Here is a 20,939-nt window from a genome sequence, read left to right on the forward strand (position 1 = left end):
AAAAGAGCAGCTTGTTACAGGATGGATTGATTGTGTGTGTGTGTGTGTGTGTGTGTGTGTGTGTGTGTGTGTGTGTAGGGATGAGGCTGGTGGTATTACTGTAGATGGATGGATGTATAGTGAGGGAGGAGGAGAAGGAGGTGGATGGATGTTGGAGCAGGTTTTAATAGAAAGACTAATACTCTGGGCAGGAAAACCTGACAGGTCAATTACCAACACACACACACACACACACACACACACACACACACACTTTACAGACGATAGAGAGCCTCCATTAATCCAGCGTTCAGTGTTCAGGATCCAGAGAACCAGCCGAGCTGAAAGCGTCCTACACTCTGAGGCTCGAGGCCCAAAACAGGCCGCTGCTCCTCAGTTATCTAATAAACTCTGAATCTTTCTTACAACTTGATTTATTGATCATTTAGATGTTGTAAGTTTGATGCTGAAAAGTTTTTGTAGCTGTGGTTAACTTCCAGTCAGTATGGCTGTGACTAATGATTATTTTTACTAGTGATTCACCTGCCTGATGTTCTCTTGAACTTTCATTATTGAATTTAAGATAAAGATCTGTGATCTAATTTAAGGGGGATTTTAGGGAGTAAGTTGTTTTGAGACACTGGAAGAGGCCGTCTGTGGAGAACACATTAGTCATCATTGTTATTATTATCACGTACTGAACACTCATCGTCTTCATCCTCCATCCATTACTCATCCATTATGAATGAGGCCTTGGAAGGAGTGTGTGTGTGTGTGTGTGTGTGTGTGTGTGTGTGTCTGATTTGATTGATTGATCGGCTGAAGACTGAATACTTGAGCTGAAACCGTTACTCAGTTAAATCAATTGGCAGAAAATTAGCCGGATGATTAATTGTTCTTTGAGTCTTTCTTTCAGTGAAAATCACAAAGTGAAGATTTGCAGTTTCTCTTTTTTAATTTGGTCGTCAGAAGTGTTCCATCTTCCCTCCCGGCTAAATGTTTTGGCATGTAGAAAGGTTATGAATACTACTGTACCCATGAGCCTCAGCAGATGTCGCCATGGAACAGAAGAGCTATGAATTCAGAGTTGTATCATATTCAGAAGGCTACAGTGCTGCACGCAGGAACAGGGTTATTAAAAAAATCTGTCCAAACGTTCTGACTTGACTGTTAGCCCTGTCATCCCCATCAAACTGCCCGCTCCATGGGAGTACGGTGGCTTTGGTGACGGCAGCAACAGAAAGTTTTCCAATACAGCGGGGAGTTGGGACAGTCTGGGATCAGCCCCTTGGTTGAGGATGTTTCAATACTACTCGGTTCTGGCTTTTTTGGTCAAGTATCGATACTTAGCCCCACGCTTCACCCTGCCATTAGCTGCACAGAAATGGGACCTGAAGCTCTCTGATTGGATGTTTATTGCAGCAGCTCCCTCTAGGATTCGTAGTTGACTTCCTACAGATGTTTCTGAGCCATTTCTATGAGCATGTAATTTAATTTACATTTACATTGCAAAGTTTTCTAAGCACTTTAAAAGCAACTGGTCGATAATGTTCAATAGCTTAATGCTGATAAAACAAAAGTCTTTACTTGTGCTCGAACTACCTTCGTCCCTAAAGACGCAAAGACACTGAACACAATCTTGGATGTTGTCTCCACATTTTTGAGCTGTTACAGGTACTTGAAGGACAATGAAGTTCTTGGTATCTCGGAGGAGTTTCCAGTGAAAGTTGTAAGCGTCAAGATTCAGAGTTCCTTGAGGGGGGCCTGGGACTTCTTAAAGAGCTGACTAAAGCCCTTGAAGTATTTCCTAAAGGAGATTCAATCGTCTTTTGATTGGTTCTAGAGGTCTTTTGGTGATTTAAATGCCTAAAGGGCTTTAGAGATCTTTAAAGTGGAGGTTTAAGGGGTTCTTGTGATTCCTCATGTTCAGTTACTTCTTTGCAGATGATATCCAGTTCTACATCTGAATACATCGCAAAGTTGTCTTAGCACTATACAAGCAGCTGGTCGATAATGTTCAACAGCTTAATGCTGATAAAACAAAAGTCTTTACTTGTGCCTGAAGTAGCTTCGTCCGTAAAGACGCAAAGACACTAATCTCATTAATCTTGGATGTTGTTTGAACTCTCACTGCACATTTTTGATCAGCTTCCTACATGACCAGAAAACAGCAGCTTTTACATCCACACTCTACTAATCAACAACTAATTGGTGTTTGTCTTTATCCTTAAACAATAAAAGATTTAATTCATGGGATTTATGTACAGAAAAAGTAACTTGCACAAATGTTAAATGTTGATGTTCCTCTGATTCAGAGGCTTTCCCAGCCTCACGGAAATAAATCAGGGCAGTGTGGGATATTTTCAGCTTTAAGGTCAGGGTCAGGAAACTGTCCACAAACATCAGCAGCCTGCTTACATCTCATTCACTGTGCTCTGTTTGGTTGTTCCTGTGTCAAATGTTTCGCAGCATTTCAAACCAAATTTCATAAATAAAAGCAGCAGCAGATCAGTCTCAGGTGAAGCCTGGTCTCCTTCTCTCTGACTGAGTTTCAGCACAAAGTGTTTAGTGTGCAGCTCAGATGAGTTCCAGTGTTTTAATGGAGCAGCTGCAGTGCTTTAAGCCTTTAATGAGATGGAAGTGTAATAACGTCGTTCGTTTAATAAGGCCAGTTAACGACGACATCCACTAAGCTCTGTTTGATTCCCTCATAAAAACTCTAAATCAGAGCCAGAACAACTGGACCACATCCAGAGAGGGAGAGACATCCCTCCACTCCTCTTTCTATTCACTCCATCATTATATAATGATCAAGTTATAAAAGAACTTCGTCACAACAGCCTCAAGTTTTTCGCTCGTTCGACCTTTTGCTCCGTCCAGGACAGTGATCAGCACTGAAGCGTTTCATTGCACTGAGAGATAATGAAAAACATTTCTGACCATGGAAACGCTAAATAGACTTACAACGCACACTTACACTAATGTTGATGGAGCGGCCATGCGGGACGCTGACCCGTTCACTGGCAGACATTTGGGGTCAAATGTCTTGCTCAAGGACACTTCAGCAAGAGTCAGAGAAATATTCCAGAAATATTGCAGCTCATTTTGCAAAATGTTGTAACTTCTTTCTTGAAGTATTCCAACAATATTAAGACTATTTCATCAGATGTTCAGACTATTTTTTTAATGAAATATTTCGATGTGGTCCTCAAAATATCCAACTTTTTTATTTTTAGAAACTGCTGTTTTTCTGACTGTTTAATCTAAATATTTGGATTTCGTTCAGTGTTCCTGATTTTTTTTGTGTGTGTGATGTTTTCTTAAAGATGTTGTGGTTAAATGTTTTCTTCTCTTGGTTTCATTTGAATCACTTTCACACAGTTGTACACATTGTTTAAGTTTGCAAAGACTATTTTCCCGAGGCTTGTTGTCCACACTACAACTACAAAAATGTGCTACCCTGTGTTTCTAGCGGGGATTGTGCCCCTAAAACTAAAACATGATCTCTTCCTAACCAATGCAGAGAGTTTTTGTGCTTGAACCAAACCACATGTTGAAACGTCAAGTTTAAACATGTCCGCTATGTGATAACAAGTGTAACCAATCCGTGTTTTGCAGAAATACACAATGCCAACATTTTCTCTGTCTCCCTCAGAGCCCACGTGCTACGACTGGGGGGTGTCCAGCGAAGGGGCGGTGTCGGTCATGGAGGGGGAGGCCGGCTGGCTCTCCTGCCCTCTCTTCTCTCACCCCTCCGTCTACAACTACACCTCCTCCCAGAGCGCCGGGCACAACCTTGTCTGGTATCGCGTCCCTGAGGGTCACGATGTGGAGCAGCCAATCCCCTACAACAGGAAGGTCAACAGGTACAACAGGAAGTTCTGATCCACTGATTATTTACCTGTTTTATGCCTCTGTGCCAGCAGTAGTGTGGCCGTCCACTGGTGACTCTAATCTTGAAACTGTGCTGATTGTGCAGATCTTCTGTGTGTGAAGCATCCATGTTTTCACAGTAAGAGGAACTTGACTGGTTTGCAGAGGCGTAAAACTGTGAGGCAGTAATTATAGTTTACTCTCTTCATTCATAAAGTTACAGCAGAGTCACTACAGAGCTGCCGTAGTAGCGTAAAAGGTGGTTAAACTCAATGTTCCTTAGCGGCTCGATCGTGGGCCCTCAGGAAACACGATGGATTGATGCATGCACTTCTCAGTCTCTATTTTAAAAACCAATCTGGGATCATTCAGACTAATTGAGACACTTTGAGAGTAACTGACTGATGAAGAGCGGCGTAACGATTTCCCTTCCAGACAGGATGTATGGTGTTTTGGAGGCGAGCAGCTCGATTAGCGTCACCAGACTTAGAGGAGGTTTGTTCTAATGTCGCTGTAATTGGATCTGATTTACGTTCATTCACAGTCTAATGTGATTCTCATCTGCAGCTCGAGGCTCAGCAGAGACAGAGACAGACTGCTGCTGGAGCCCGCCACCGCCGCCGACAACGGACAGTACATCTGCATGCTGCGGTAAGACGTTCAACTGTCAGGGTGTGCTTTGTTTCACGTGGAGTTTCATTTTGCATGTTAGTGTTTTATCAGCTCTATTGCAACTCCTCTGAATTGTGTAAGTCCCTGGGAGACATTTAACAAACAGCACGGCGGCCACTCAGACGGTCCACACAGCAGCTCAGAGATCAGGCCTGCAGATCCTTCAGATAAAATCAGATGCTGCTCTCTGTTTTGATCCTCCCGTCTCAGCCGCTCGACACTTAATCAGCTAAAGTGTCTCTGAGAGCGTCTTAAAGATCTGCAGCTGCTCGGCTCGCAGGATCTTATAGAAATGGAGACTCAGGGTTTCAGATTCGACCCGTCAGCTGGCGGCGGTCCAGGCCTGCATGTGACAGTTCATTTCCTGAGAAATGAGGTCTGCAGGTCACCGAGCTGAGAGGATGAGGAGGGACGCCTTTAATCACTGCAGGGTTCTGGTCTGTGCAGGGTGCTTTAGGGACGGGATGCTTCATGCTGCATCTTTAGTCAGCCAATCAAAATGCAGCAAATGAACATAATGAGAGTTTTAAAGACGGCGATATGTTGGTTGCACTGCAGCTCTGACTGTTAGTGTCAGTGAGTCGCTCTCTGTAGTGACAGAGCTGACACGAGAACTGATGTGCACACTGTTGTTTCAGGACCTTTCTACTCTCACTGGAGGAAATGAGGCTCACGCAAATGTGATCTGATGAACAGAATTTGTCCACATTTTTCTGTGGAATGACATCACACACACACACACACACACACTGTGAGTCAGTCAGTGTTTTAATGGTAGATGGAGATAAGTCTTCGCTCTCTGCCAGGAAGTGCATTACTATTTCTGCTGAAAGTCACCAGAGATGTTATCAGACATTCAGGCTGATGACGATCTCAGCAGGATGTTTGTTTTTCATTTACTAATAATGAAGAAGAAACGACTGAAGCTTTACTCTCATTTATAATACTCTCCTGCTGCAGGTCAAGACCACTGTCACTTCTCTAAACAAGCACTTCCTCCTGATACAGTGGACGACACACGGTCATAATCTGACTTCCCAAACTTTACTACTGTGACTATTTATTAAGGCCTGTGACTAGGGCTGCCCCCCTGACTAAGACTGTTCCTAGTGGACCGACAGTCCTCACCAGGGTCCATCAGTGGACCAACAGTCCTCATCAGGGTCCATCAGTGGACTAGTCTCCTGCATGTTTCTGATATGAATGTAGTGATTAAATGATATATTTTGGTGGTTTGAGTTGAAGGTGTGAGAAAGAATAGTATCAGTAACAGTAGCCATGTTTCCATCAGCCTGTTTAGATGCGCATCTAGAAGTATCGCATCTGAAAATTTTGGTGGAAACGCCAAAATTCGAATTAAAATCCCCTGATTCGCACAAACTAAAATACGCTCGCTTTAGCTGGGTTTTGGTTGATTTAAAAAAAAATGTTGATTCGCAAAACGGGGGATGGAAACAGTTATGTTCGAATTAAGTCTGACGTAGTGCACCTCTCTCCATGGTGATATCCACACTCCGGGTCGGGAAGGCGGTAATGCATTTACAAGCTGGTTGCCAACCGCCAGAAAACGTAGAAGAAGAAGAATGCGAGACTTGTTTTGTTTCCGGTTCTGCGGAAAACTTGCGCGAGTTTGTAGTTTTCACCAAAGTCCGTACATTTAATGGAAACACACTTTTAATACGCATTTCCCAATGATTCAAATCACTTTTGGATGGAAACACAGCTATAGTTAACACTGTGCTACATTACAGAGAAATACAAAACCGTACTAATGAACCTTCATTAATTGGTTTAAATCTTATTTATCTGATCGTTTTCAGTTTGTTGACGTTCATAATGAATCATCCTTACGTACCAAAGTTTGTTTTGGAGTTCCGCAAGGTTCTGTGCTCGGACCAATCCTATTTACTCTATATATGCTTCCTTTAGGCAACATCATTAGAAATCACTCTATAAATTTTCATTGTTATGCGGATGATACTCAGTTGTATTTATCTATGAAGCCAGAAGAAAGTAATCAATTAACTAAACTCCATAACTGCCTTAAAGACATAAAAACCTGGATGAGCACCAATTTCCTGATGTTAAATTCAGACAAAACTGAAGTTATTGTTCTTGGCCCCAAACAACTCAGAGACTCTTTATCTGATGACACAGTTTCTCTAGATGGCATTGCTCTGGCCTCTAGCACTACCGTAAGAAACCTCGGAGTAATATTTGATCAAGATTTGTCTTTTAATTCTCATTTAAAACAAACCTCACGGACTGCATTTTTTCATCTGCGTAATATTGTGAAAATTAGGCCTATCCTGACCCGAAAAGATGCAGAAAAATTGGTCCACGCTTTTGTTACCTCAAGGCTGGATTACTGTAACTCTCTATTATCAGGTAGCTCTAGTAAGTCCTTAAAAACTCTCCAGCTAATTCAGAATGCAGCAGCACGTGTACTAACAGGAACTAAGAAACGAGATCATATTTCTCCTGTTTTAGCTTCTCTGCACTGGCTCCCTGTAAAATCCAGAATTGAATTTAAAATCCTACTGTTAACTTATAAAGCTCTAAATGGTCAAGCTCCGTCATATCTTAGAGAGCTCATAGTGCCATATTATCCCACCAGAACACTGCGCTCTGAGAACGCAGGGTTACTCGTGGTCCCTAAAGTCTCCAAAAGTAGATCAGGAGCCAGAGCCTTCAGCTATCAGGCTCCTCTCCTGTGGAATCATCTTCCTGTTACGGTCCGGGAGGCAGATACCGTCTCCACATTTAAGACTAGACTTAAGACTTTCCTCTTTGATAAAGCTTATAGTTAGGGCTGGCTCAGGCTTGCCCTGTACCAGCCCCTAGTTAGGCTGACTTAGGCCTAGTCTGCCGGAGGACCCCCCTATAATACACCGGGCTCCCTCTCTCCTTCTCTCCTTCTCTCTCTCTCTCTCTCGTATTCTATTACTGCATCTTGCTAACTCGGCCATTCTGGATGTCACTAACTCGGCTTCTTCTCCGGAGCCTTTGTGCTCCACTGTCTCTCAGATTAACTCATATCACAGCGGTGCCTGGACAGTGTGACGTGTGTGGTTGTGCTGCTGCCGTGGTCCTGCCAGATGCCTCCTGCTGCTGCTGCCATCATTAGTCATTAGTCATACTTCTACTGTTATTATACACATATGACTATTGTCACACATGTATACTGCCAGATATTAATACATACTTTCAACATATTGTACCACAGTAGCCAGAACTATAACTAGGCCCTCTCTGTCTCTCTCTCTCTCTCTCTCTCTCTCTCTCTGTCTCATTGTGTCATATGGATTACTGTTAATTTATTATGCTGATCTGTTCTGTACGACATCTATTGCACGTCTGTCCGTCCTGGAAGAGGGATCCCTCCTCAGTTGCTCTTCCTGAGGTTTCTACCGTTTTTTTTCCCTGTTAAAGGGTTTTTGGGGAGTTTTTCCTGATCAGCTGTGAGGGTCATAAGGACAGAGGGATGTCGTATGCTGTAAAGCCCTGTGAGGCAAATTGTGATTTGTGATATTGGGCTTTATAAATAAAATTGATTGATTGATTGATTAATATAGGCCTATATTTTATCTCCAAGTGCACGTCACACACTGAGCGAGCCGCCTGTTAATGACGCTGTGGGCTAATGGGCATGTAGCTACTTCCATGTTTCACATGATACGTCATGTTTGTAGTCGACCAATGAAGATGAGTTTACATATCACCTTGGGTTCGTCCTTCACCTTCTCAAAATGATCCCACACTTTGGATTTCCTGCCCGACATGTTATTAACTAGCCTGTGGAATAACCGCAGGTACCAGCCCTGGAGATTAACCTGACTCTTGTCTGACTGCTGAGCGTGGACACTTCCTGTGTCTGTCCTTTCAAATTAAAGTCACACATGCTCCAGTCATATAGGTTTGGATTTATGTTGACATGGCGCAGCTCCTCATAGAGTTTCACTTTTTTTTTTTTCCAATGAAATCCTGCAGACTAATGACCTTTCTGGTCAATTGTCACCAAAAATATGTCATCTTATCCTACGATATATGGACATAACCTCGTTGTATGACAAAGCTTCACACAAATGTCTAACAGGATGAAATAATGAAGGTCAAAATGTCAAAGGTCAGCTTGACTGTGACATCATCATGTTTTAACGTCATATCTCAGGAACAGAAGGGGAGACATTTGGTCAGATACTGAATTGGTGACTCTAATCTTGACACTGTGCTGATTGTATAGATCTTCTGTGTGTGAGGCGTCCATGTTTTACAAATTGCAGCTTCTCTGCAGCAGCGTATGAAAGATTGTCTGCCGTCATGGCTGCAGACGAGTCTGAATAGACATGGATATAAACTGTAACTGCACTGTGACTGGTCTGAAATGGTCTCAAAATGACAAGAACATTGTTTATTATAATTCTTTCTGGGACGATCAACGTCCAACAATGAGTTACAGGGTCAGGTCTGCTGTCACTGCTGCTGTGACATTAAACCATTCATTCGGCCCAGTGTGATCTAGTTTTATTTTCCTGTGTGGTCACAAGTCATATCCTGCTTCCTGTCTGACAATGTTCGCTGTTTGATCTCACAGGCAGTTTCATATTTGTGACCCCAAAAACAACGGGTTGGAAATTACAGCTGAAGATGGCATCTTTGGTCTGTGGTCTGTTCGGCTGCACATGTCGTCCTACACTCAGTAACTCATCCCCAGGAGTCTTCATGAGAGACGTCCAATCAGAGAGCTTCTTGCTGTGATGATGGAGGTTCAGTTTTTGTTTGTCTCTGTCTTCGCAGTAACAAGTCGTCCTGCAGTCAGATCGCCATGCAGCTGAAGGTGCTGCGGCCCGACGACGTGGTCCGCAGCCTTGAATGCGAGCCTCCGGTTGCCATGGCAGCCAGCGAGGTGATCATCCCTTTTCAGGAGGGGAAGGTGCTGGACTGTCCAGACCTGGAGGAAGCACGCAAAATGGCCGAAGGAGAGCCGACCGTCACCTGGTACCATGTGAAACTAGGCGGCTCGGTAATCCATCCGTCCATCTGTCTAACATCTGTCTAACATGTGGGTCAGTCTGTGGTCGTAGCTGTAGTGTATGTGGACACCAGAGTGTCGCAGACGCCGGGTGTTGTTAGCCTAGCTTAGCACAAAGCCTGGAATCAGAGGGAAACTGCTCGCGTAGTACCATCAAAAGAGAAAACGATCCACCTCATAAAAATCTCACCGTCTCTCTCCGTCCTGTCTCTCTGTGTCTCAGCGGTGTGACCAGTACCCGTTCCTGGCCAGCAACCGGGAGCAGAGAGGACCCAGCCTGTACATTCACGTCATGTACGAGTTCTATCAGGGTGTTTATTTCTGCACAGTCGACTACAGGAGGAGAGGCAAAGCCCTCAACTTCACCAGGAGCATCAACGTCAGCGCAGTCTGTGAGACAACCACACCACTGCTGACAGCACCACCACTGCACAGACATTCATTTACACCACTGTGAGGTTTAACACTCCGTTTTATTCCCACAGATCCGACTGCTTTGCCCAAACTACCCAGCATCCTCCACCCGGGGAAGGACCAGGTCGTCACTGTCAAACAGGGTGAGTTAACAGCAGGGACACTGTCAGCTGTCAGATCATGAAACCGTTTGAATTAAAATGTGATTAAATTAGCCTTTTAGAGACCCTGAAACAGATCAGCACAATTTGATCACAATAAACTGGATTAGTGAAGATCTACAAACGAGGTTACATCCCCATCAGGTGATGCAAATTCCTCCTGGCTGCATTTAAATCAGCTGTAGCGCTGTCAGTAAAACACATGTAAGCTCACACTGCTTTATAATGTGAAGGCAGTTTTTCCACAGTGGTTGTGATGAGATGATTTGTTGCTGATAGACTGGTGAAAACTCGATAAAATAAACCTCCAGTAAACCTTCAAATTCACAGACCTGTTCACCACCGGATTATTTCCAACACAGCTCTTTACGTTGTTTGAAGATACTGTAAACCTTCAGTTAAAAGCCTCGTCCCAAACAGACACCCAGTCCTGTTTACTAGCCTCATGTAGATACACATTTTGGGACACCTTTTGGTGTCATACATTATGGGGACACGAACTTGTGTGGTACATTATGAGGACACCTGACTTTACATACATTATGAGGACGCCATCGTGTTTCATACATTATGGTTTGACTTTGCGTAACTATGGGCAAAACTTCCTGTGTTATACATTATAGAGACACCTTCTTGTGTCATACATCATGGGGACACTTTCTTGCATCATACGTTATAGAGACACCTTCCTGTGTCATACTATTGGGACACCTGACTTGGAGTCCCCATAATGATATACTCAATCATGTATCATGCATCATGAGGACACCTAATGTAGCATTTATTATGGGGACACCTGTCTGTGTCATACACTATGGGGGACACCTGAGTTTGCATATTTTATGAGGACATATGTCTGTATCATACACTATGGGGACACCTGTCTGTATCATACACTATGGGGACACCCTCCTGTGGCTTGACTGACTTTTCCAAGATGCTGACTTTGCATATATTATTTGGGACACTTGTCTTCGTCATACATCATGGGCCACCTATTGATCAGGAACGATTGTTGGATTAGAACAGAAGGAAAACATGGATCATACATTCACTGTCTCACACACACACACACACACACACACACACACTCATGATGGCGACAGGAAGAGGAGAGAATAATGGATTTTTTAAAGCTTTTCTCATCTGGCGCTGTGGAGGACAGAGAACAAGAAGCTTTTCCAAAATGTCCGACTGTTCCTTTAACTCTGGACCTTTAACTTTCTTTGTGAAGCATCGCAGAGTTTCACTTCTCCTGGAGTCTGATTATCGTCTCTGAGACACGCAGCGTCTTTACGTTAACTCGACCACTCCCAATAAAATAGTTATTCTGGAACTGGAGCAGGTTATGTTGAAATATTTGTTTGTTAGTTTGTACGTGAAAAGCAAACAGGAAGTAGACACTCACATCCTGTCCTGCAGCACAGGCTTCTCCCTCCGTTACTCTCTAAACCCTCTCAGCAGCTCAGTGACTGCAGTGTATCCAGATGGGAGCTTCATCTGCTCCAGCCTCGTTACTGTTCATATTTCCTGTGTTTTTATGGGACCTCCGTCAGCTCCTCCACCTGCAGCGGGACTCTAAGGACATAAAGCTGCTCCGGCAGTGATGGAGAGGCGCCGCCTCCTCTGCCAACAACTTCTTTTAAATTGGTTTTTCCTGAGAGCGGCTCGGAAAAGATTCAACATTCACAAAGTTAATTGTGCGAACAGAACTAGCGCAGGCTGCAGGAGCTCGTCCAATAAAAGAGAACGAGCCGTTAACAAGGAGCACGGAGACACGGCGCCAAACACGTGTCACATGAACATGGATTGTACATCACTGCTGAACAGGCGGTGAACTGCAGGATGTTTAAAGGAAACGTGTCTTGTGCACAAACACTGTTTGATGCTTTATTCTGACTGTGACTGCGGCGGTTTGACCGTCGAGCTCTTCTGTGCACGTCAGGAAGTAGAGTCTCTGCTGTGCCCTCTGAATTAACGCTGTGGTGTTGGCGCTCCAGGTCCTCCTCGATTTGGAGACCCAGAAACCAGACGTCAGAGCCCGTCTCCACACTCAGGCTGATGCTTAATGACTGAATGTCCGTTTTATTCCTGCTGTAGTCGACGATCAGCTCCTTGGTGACTCTAAATTGTCCGTAGGTGTGAATGTGAGTGTGAATGGTTGTCTGTCTCTATGTCAGCCCTGTGATAGTCTGGTGACCTGTCCAGGGTGAACCCTGCCTCTCGCTCATCCTGACTGAAAGTGATATAACTTTAATTCTGTGATATCATGAAACCGCAAATGTTCTGAGACGGTTATCGCACAGTGAACATTTCATACCGTTGCAGCCGTATCGCATTCTGTTTTTAACTGATGTTTTACACAGCGTCCCAGCGTTTTTAGAGTCGGGGTTGTAAATGTGTGTCAATGATGCTGAGTTCTGACTGTGAATCTTCTCCCCCCTCTCAGACACCGAGGTGCGACTGGTGTGCGTTGGTCTGTTCCCCTACCTGAACTCTCCACGGGACATTTGGTGGACCGTTGATGGGAAGAAGTTGGATAAACTTGGTGACCCTCGATTCAACAACTCTGACAGGTGGAAGGAAAACATGTTCAGTCTGAGGTTTTATTAATGTGTTACATATAAAGCTTGCAGCTGCTGTGGTTGTTAAAGAGCAGCTGCATCCCTCACCCTGCTCATAAACTCTGTGATTGTCAAATACTGAGCTTGACATAGAGTGCCGAGCTCAGCAGGTCTCTGCAGAGGGTTAAACATACAGGATTTATGGGTAATAAGTCATCAGTGTTTTACTGCGACTGAGTGTTTGACAGATATGATGTGTGTGTTTGTTTGCAGGGAGGTGAAGTACGACCACGGGGACCGCACATTGGAGAGTGTACTGGTGATCAAGGACTTTCGGTCTGAAGACCTGAAAAGGGAGTATAACTGCTCCGTGAGGAACGTGAAGGGCTTCGAGACCCGCAGAGCTCACCTGGAGGAGGAGGGTGAGGACACAGAGATGAAGCTGATATCCTTTACTGAAAATGTCAGACTGTTCCTTTAAATCTGCCTGGACAGGTGGACGGACAGGTATTAAAGTTCAGGTGTGTTTGTTTTGCGTCAGTGTCGCTGCCGTCGGTGGAGCTGGGCTGTGGTCTCGGTGTGACTCTGGTCCTCATGCTGCTCCTCTTCGTGGTTTATCACGTCTTCTGGTTGGAGCTGCTGCTGCTCTATCGCTCCTGGTTCGGCACAGACGAGCGGCACACAGGTAAGCGCCAGGCGACGCCTCAGGTGTGCCTTATTTTAAAAACCTGTCGCCTCTTCTGATTTCATTTAAGTCTCAAATAAAAGCTGGTGTTCAGATAACGGCAGGGGAACTCATTGGTTGTTCTCTTATTTTAATTTGTAATGTTTGACTCTAATCTTGACGCTGTGCTGATTGTATAGATCTTCTGTGTGTGAAGCATCCATGTTTGAAGCCGCGTCCACTGTCATGGCTCCATGTGAGTCAGGACAGACATGGATGTAAACTGTAACTGTGCCCTGACCGGTTTGTGGAGGCAGTATTTCTAGTTTCTGTGCTGTTCTGCTGCTACCACACTCCAGTAAACCCACAGATGTGTCAACACATTTAAATGATTTAGCACCTTTTTGTATAATTGAAAAACACGTGAGCAGGAAGAAAAACATCTTCTGAAGTATGAGTAATAAAATTGGACCCTTGTCTTCACCGTTTCACCTTCAGCACTTCACATTTTACGTCCTGATACTAAATTTCTTGGGTTTAACGATGGTGATTGTTTCTGTCTGGCTGCAGTTGGAGCATTTAGATTATTAAACCTCACATAGTAGAACAGAAGATAGTTGCTCGTCACGCTGCCAGATTTGTTCATTCAGCCCCAAAAATGTTGTGACACCGTGGACGTCTCAGTGCAGCGAGCCCAGAGCACCGCTGCCAGCTCAAACAACCTCGCTCAACGTTTTTATGGCGAAGCTTTTAACTCAAGACCACAAAACCTGCGTCGGACGCCACTAACATTTACAACATTTACATCCTGTGCATCAAAGTTATCATCTGTGCACAAATTTTTTTGTGTCTAATCATTTGAGTGCACAAGATTTAAAGAATGTCCTTCGCAACTTCAGGGTCTCCGTGTTTCCTCAGTGTTGCTACTTATTGTTCTTCCTCTGGATCTGATGATTATTATTATTATTATTAATAATCAGATGTCGGAGTTTCCATGAACGCACCATCGAGTTTCAAACCCAGCTCATGAATGCATCAGGGGAAAATGAACACAGATAAAAAGTGACAGAAATCCATCTACAGTAAGTTTTGAGTCTGCAGATGGATTTTAACCTCTCTAACTCCACCAGGATGCTCACGTCCTTGCTCCCCCCCTCCTCTGTTAAATGGTATCTCCCAGGCGCACTACGTCATCAAACCATGTGATGTTTGGTATTGCCGGATTCAGGAAGCTCTCGACTTTTCAAAAATAACATTGTTTTTCTTTTATTTATCATGTATTTCGCACCAGAGCAGCCTAAACACACAAAGTCCAAAATCGCGATGAGTGGTGACAAGTCATGTCATGCCGTTTTTCAACGGGAAAAGTTAAAGGATTACTCGCGATCTTATGTGGAGCTGTTAGCGGGGACTTAGCTGGTTTATAAAAGGTAAGAGTCTCACTTCTACCACTATTTTTGGCTGAGATATACCGTCTAGAAAGTGGGATCATAACTTTCACGTTTCATATGGCTTTATTTGGTGATATTTTATGGTGTTTCTGTGTCATAAACAACATCAGCTATCATAATCACACCTGATTTCAATAAGGTACAATGTTTGAAGCTGGCTGAGTGTTGTTTGATCACTGATAGTACTGTTTTGAAGCCAAGTGACCGACTTGTCATTTGGAGCTCCGCCTGGATCTTTTCATGGTAAAAACACTGTAGAATGGTCATACTTTGAGCAGTCTTCTTCAAATTTGAAACAAGTGTTCATTGATAGTGTGCCTACAGCCCCACAGTGTCATTTACCTGCTCAGATGAAGCCACAGACAGTTATTCATCCTGAAACACATTTTTATTTTATTTTAGGCAAAATCTTCAACTTTTTACTGACTTCAGAGGCCCATTACTCTGTCTCTGTATCACCTAGAGTGTTTCTGACACTTTCACAAGAAACTTCAAGGAGTTTTATTTCTGGCAAGACATCATGCATGCATGTAGTCAGAGCGGTTCAGAAGCTACAGTCATTTTAATGTGGGTATGTCATTTTAGGCGTTTTTCCTACAAAATGGGGGTGGAGTGCAAGAGTTAATAGAAACTCATCAGCAGAGACATGACAGATTTTATGTAATGTGTTACAGAGAAAACAGAAAAATACAGCTGTGTGTTCCTTGAACTCATCACAATGTTGAGTGTGAACTTTTCTCTGTGCAGATCAGATCAGAGAAGTTTTTGACATTTACGTCACAAAGGTTTTGACTTAACTTCCTGCAGATAAGGACATGGAAAAAATGTTTTTCCCCGAATGACACCTCCTAATCTGTAATCAATACTGTGTGTGTGTGTGTGTGTGTGTGTGTGTGTTCAGATGATAAGGAATATGACGTGTACATCTCGTACGCGAGGAACAGCGAGGAGGAGCAGTTTGTTCTGTCGATGCTGCGCAGCGTCCTGGAGAACGAGCTGGGATACTCAGTGTGTATCTTTGACAGAGACAGTCTGCCAGGAGGGAGTGAGTACTCACACGTGCTGCAGTACACACTGATACTGCAGGACACACTCTATATGATGGTACACACACACTTTCTGCAGTACAGTACACAGTGATGATGCACTGCACACAAAATAATGCAGAACAGTCGGTCTACACCAGGAGTCGGCAACCTGTGTTACATTTTCTGCCAAATCTAAGAGAAGATTAAAATGTGTTGAGCTGCAAAAAACATATTTGAGCCTCACAGTGAAGGTAACACAGCCTGTTAAGTCTTTCCTTCGTTAATATGTTGAAGTCGGTTTTTAATGATTATGTGGTTCTTTAACTTTGAAGTTTTGGTGTTGAAAGCGAATGAATCTGTACATGCGCTGTTGAATTCTCAATTTCTTTCCCTTTTTTTTGGATCTAGACTTCATAGCTAGCGCAGCGAGGGAGACTCAAGGCCGACCACTGCTATTGAGGTTCGGCAAAATTTAGAGGAAGAGGCTCCAGGCAGGCGACTGATGGAGCACATTTTAGTTGATGAAATGTTATAACCTTTTTTTTATTCAGTGTAAAGTTGGAGAATTTAAGAATCACTAGGTCTCGGGGGCAGCAGGCTGAGCAGAGTATTCTAGACGTCCCTCTTCTCAGCAACACTTCCCAGCTCCTCCTGGAGGACCCCGAGGGCGTTCCCAGGCCTGATGAGATATGTAGTCCCTCCAGTGGGTTCTGGGTCTGCCCCGGGGCCTCCTACCAGTGGGACGTGCCCAGAACACCTCAGCTGACCCTCTGATTAGTCTCGTTCCCAAGCGAAGGAGTTCAAGTATCTCAGGGTCTTGTTCTCAGGGTCTTGTTTAAGTGAGGGTAGAATGGAGCGTGAGATGGATCAGTGGTTTGGTGCGGCATCTGCAGTGATGCGGGCGCTGTGCCAGACTGTCGTGGTTCAGAGGGAGCTGAACTGGAAGGCGAAGCTTTCCATTTACTGGTCCATCTGCGTCCCAACCCTCACCTATGGTCATGAGCTCTGGGTAGTGACTGAAAGAATGAGGTCACAGATACAAGCATCTGAAATGAGTTTCCTCTGTAGGGTGTCTGGGCTCAGCCTTAGAGATAGGGGGAGGAGTCAGACATCAGGAGGGAGCTCGGAGTAGAGCTGCTGCTCCTTCATTTCCATATACTTTCTTTTGAAGTCACAGGGAGCCTTTCGAGAGGGGCCAAAGAGCCGCAGGTTGCCGACCCCTGGTCTGCGCTCTGATACCACAGTACAATACAGTCTCACAACAACTACACATACAACTGCCAGGAGTCCTGGTACTGTTCATATTACTAGCTCTGCTCAGACTCTCTACTGTCACTGCTACCAGTCATATTACTTCTACTAATACTTCTACAACTGTTGCTCCTGCTCCTGCTCATTGTCCTCCTCCTACTTCTACTGCTCCTGCTGCTCCTGCTGCTGCTCTCCCTGCTACTATTCCTACTTAAACCCAGTTCAGACCAAAGATTCACGACAAGATTAAACACTTCCAGAACGTTGCAGAGAAAAGCGTCAGTGGTGTGAACCGGCCGGTCTGAGCTCAACTCAAGCCGGCTGATGGTGTCACCTGACACTCAGCAGACACACCACTGCACAAGTATAAATGCTCACAACGGCGTAGGCTACAGCACACGCTCTGCATAGTATAAATATTCCTTTACACAGCGTACACACACTCCCTGTCAGGCGGGTTAAACCAAACAAGACAGAAACAAAGATAAATTAATAGAAAAGTTTTGTCTGGCTGTCAGACCTTTAGGAAAGTGACGTAAGGAAAGTTTGAATGTGTCATGCTGACGCATTTTTCCCACCATTTAACTGCAGAGTTTACCAACAGCTCCTGTTTTACTCACAGATTGTTAATCAAATAACGAGCTGATGTCAGATCTCAGACATTACGTCTACTGCCTCCACTATTTCTGCCGATACTCGTACTGCAGTTGTGTCACTGATGCTACAACTGCTGCTGCTGCTGTCTTTATTCTGTCTGCTACTTCTGCTACAAGCCAGCAAAACACACTTCATCCATTCATCCATCATCCCTTCATTAACCCTCCTCTCTCCCTGCAGCCATCACTGATGAGACTCTGAGTTTTGTGGCTCGTAGCCGTCGCCTCCTGGTGGTCATTAGCCCCGGCTACGCCTCCCAGGGCTCCCAGGCCCTGCTGGAGCTGCAGGCCGGCATCGATGGCATGGCGAGGGGCGGGCACCTGCGGGTGATCCTGGTCCAGTACAAGCCGGTCCGGAGGCAGGGCTGGGTCAGGGAGCTGAGGAGGGCCCGGGTGGCCCTGGCTCTGGTCCGCTGGCAAGGGGACAAGTCCAAGGAGCTGACGTCGCGCTTCTGGAAGAGGCTAAGGGTGGAGTTACCTGTGAGGAGGGTCAGCAGCAGAGGGGAGAAGGAGGAGAGCAGTAAGGAAGTGGCTCTGATGAGGCTGCACAGTCAGAACAGCACAAACTCCCAAACAGGCCTCATCAGCAACACGATCAAAGACCCGCAGAAGATCCTCAACTCTGCAGCGTAGACACGACAGACGTCTGCGGCATGTTCAGTGTCCACAGAGCTGTCATCACGTCTTTATGACTGAGACCACAGGTGACAGATGTGTGGACAGCCTTCATCTACAGAGATGTTTCTGCCTCTATTTTCAGTCTGTTTTTAACTCTGGCTGAGTTCATCTGGTACCGTCACCGTGCCTGTGACTCAGTTATGATGCCAAAACTGTGCCTTATTAATTTCAACCTTTCCTGCAAAACCTTCATTATAAAACACTCAGCAACTCAAAAAGCAAAGAGAAAAGGAACGAATGAAACAGTACAGAAACCTGTGGTGCTTCTCAGATTAATTTTTCATAAACTCAGCTTCAGTATTAGTCGTCCTCTCATTATCAACATCGTTACCATAAATAATTTTTCATCTGCACACTATCCACTAATTATCACTGTGTATTTCATATTACTGTATTGTCTGTACAGATTTCAGAGCACTGTGTTAAGTCTGGTTGCACACTGGTGTTTGTTTTGAACCCTGGAGTTAGGGTTGAGCTCCGACTGTTTGTCCACAGCAGCCGAGACACCTGCCAGTCGAGGCGAAAACATATATATCTTTCTACACCACGACACATTTCATTTTACTCCATAGACTCAACAGCCTCAGTTGTGCTTAGGTCCACCTGGTTTTTGAGCCAAAGGCTAACATTAGCACGCCTTAGCATGTTTCATGTTTACCATGCTAACAGTAGCATGTTAGCATGTGTTATCAGCATCAGTATTTGTATTATATAATACAGTGTTAGAAGAAAGACCAAAGGATTCACCCTCAGGGGACCATGAATGTCTACTTTTCAGTTGTATTGCATCTTTAGACCAAAGTTGCAGGTTTACTTATTTCAGTTCAGTCAGACTTTTCTCTAAGAAATATCTCCACCCAGTGGCCAGAAAAATGTTGGCATTGTGCGTTTCTGCAGACCGCGCATATGTTACACTTGCACGTTATTTTATTATGTAGTGGACGAGTTGACTCTTTCTGTTTCAGCAGTGCTTGGGGTAATGTGAAGTTAGGTTTAGGCAGAAAAAGCACTTGGTTATGGTTTGGAAAAGATCATGTTTTAGCTTAAAATATACGGTTTGGTGGCACAGTCATGGCTAGAAATTGCGTGAGATTATCCCCACTGGAAGAATGGTGATAGGGTGTTAAAAAAAACACCTGAAAAGTCACTGAGAAAGAGCCATGGTCTTGAACAGTGGTCTGAAGCTTGGCAGGCATCTTGCCTCAGTGACACACTCAACCACCATCCACCTACAGATGACAAAATCAGCTCATGTAGTGCGTCACTTTAGAAATGTTGATATGATTCATATGAAAAATGTAAATATAAAGTGTCTGGGCAGAAATGTGAAAGGCCAACATTTTTTCTGGTGACTGGACTGAGCCTCTGGTGACCATTAGAGGAGCTGCATTTAATACACTTCAACACTCAGCTGTGGTGGTCCCTAAACTTCTGTTAGATTTATTCCAAAAATAAAGTTGGGTGTCATCTGCGTAGAATGACACTCACAGTATCATATGCAACAGCCTTCAAAAGCACCACAGCTATAAAATGTTACAGAGGAAACACAAACCCACCAAAGAGGGATCCATGCACTGCTTCATTTCACACATCAGCCATAAATGAATGTATTTACAGATAAAACCTGATCATTACTTTAAAATGTTGCAATTACTCTGCACTTTGTTTTTTGTATTTTATTCTGTTTGTCACTGCTTCCACTTTTATACCTTCAAAATATCTACAATAAATCAAGTTATATTTTTCTGTAAAAGAATGTAGTATATTCTAGTACAGTGGTTCCCAACTGGTGAGTTGCGGGTCCATTCTGAATGGACCGCAAGTGACTTGCAAACATGTCAAGTTTATAAAAAGACACACCCTATTTTTAAGTGCATTTAATTTTCAGCACAGACTTTATATTTTAAAGTTTCCTGCTGTAGAGTGAGTGACTAACAGACAGCTAATTGACAGAGACGGCAAATTAGTTTGATGACATGGCCAAACCCAAGTACGATGCCAAATGTATTAAACTATGAGCCTTGAACAAATGACTAGGCCCCGATCAGAAAGCGTTTTAGCAATTGGAGGCGACTTTTTAAATTGTTCTTAATGAGAATGAAGCTTCATGCTCGCTGTTTTTGAGTTGCCACATGCCTTGTGTTTCTGCACACTAGGCGCCTGGCATTTTTGCCGGAGCGCTCTGAACACTTGAGATAAAAAAAACTTCAACTCAGAGCAGAAAAGCCTGAGTCATGTCTGCTTTTTTCTCCATTGTCCAGTGGGATGATTTGAGAGGCGGGCCTTCTGTGGTGGTCACGACAACAAGTTTACAGTTGGTAAACAATGGAGGAGAAACTGGTGGTAGTGGTTGCTGGATACCCAGAGCTATATGGCCTGATGATAGACAGCAGGTTGTCAAACTGCCCCTGAGTCGTCCTAAAATCTGCCTGTAAACGTCCATGATGGAGAAGCTCCTGGACCAACTGGTGGTACTCCCCATGATCCAGCCTCTTTTTTAGGGTCTCATGTACCCA

General features: G+C 44.3%; 1 protein-coding gene across 2 annotated transcripts in view; it reads left to right on the forward strand.

The window, feature by feature from the left end:
• il1rap (interleukin 1 receptor accessory protein) overlaps nt 1-20,939 on the forward strand; it is a 32,048-nt gene that overhangs the window by 8,066 nt on the left and 3,043 nt on the right. The window contains exons 3-12 of one of the 2 annotated variants that reach the window (XM_078167408.1): nt 3,635-3,845; nt 4,420-4,503; nt 9,322-9,547; nt 9,780-9,948; nt 10,042-10,113; nt 12,581-12,707; nt 12,969-13,117; nt 13,237-13,380; nt 15,712-15,855; nt 17,927-19,155. In XM_078167408.1, the coding sequence (XP_078023534.1) occupies nt 3,635-3,845; nt 4,420-4,503; nt 9,322-9,547; nt 9,780-9,948; nt 10,042-10,113; nt 12,581-12,707; nt 12,969-13,117; nt 13,237-13,380; nt 15,712-15,855; nt 17,927-18,378 (1,778 nt within the window). In that variant the 3' untranslated portion in view covers nt 18,379-19,155. Of the gene's footprint in view, nt 1-3,634; nt 3,846-4,419; nt 4,504-9,321; nt 9,548-9,779; nt 9,949-10,041; nt 10,114-12,580; nt 12,708-12,968; nt 13,118-13,236; nt 13,381-15,711; nt 15,856-17,926; nt 19,156-20,939 lie in introns of those variants that run through there. The other variant, XM_078167407.1, reaches the window with a different exon arrangement.

Source organism: Epinephelus lanceolatus, chromosome 4 (genome assembly GCF_041903045.1).
Source record: "Epinephelus lanceolatus isolate andai-2023 chromosome 4, ASM4190304v1, whole genome shotgun sequence".
Taxonomy (NCBI): Eukaryota; Metazoa; Chordata; class Actinopteri; order Perciformes; family Serranidae; genus Epinephelus; species Epinephelus lanceolatus.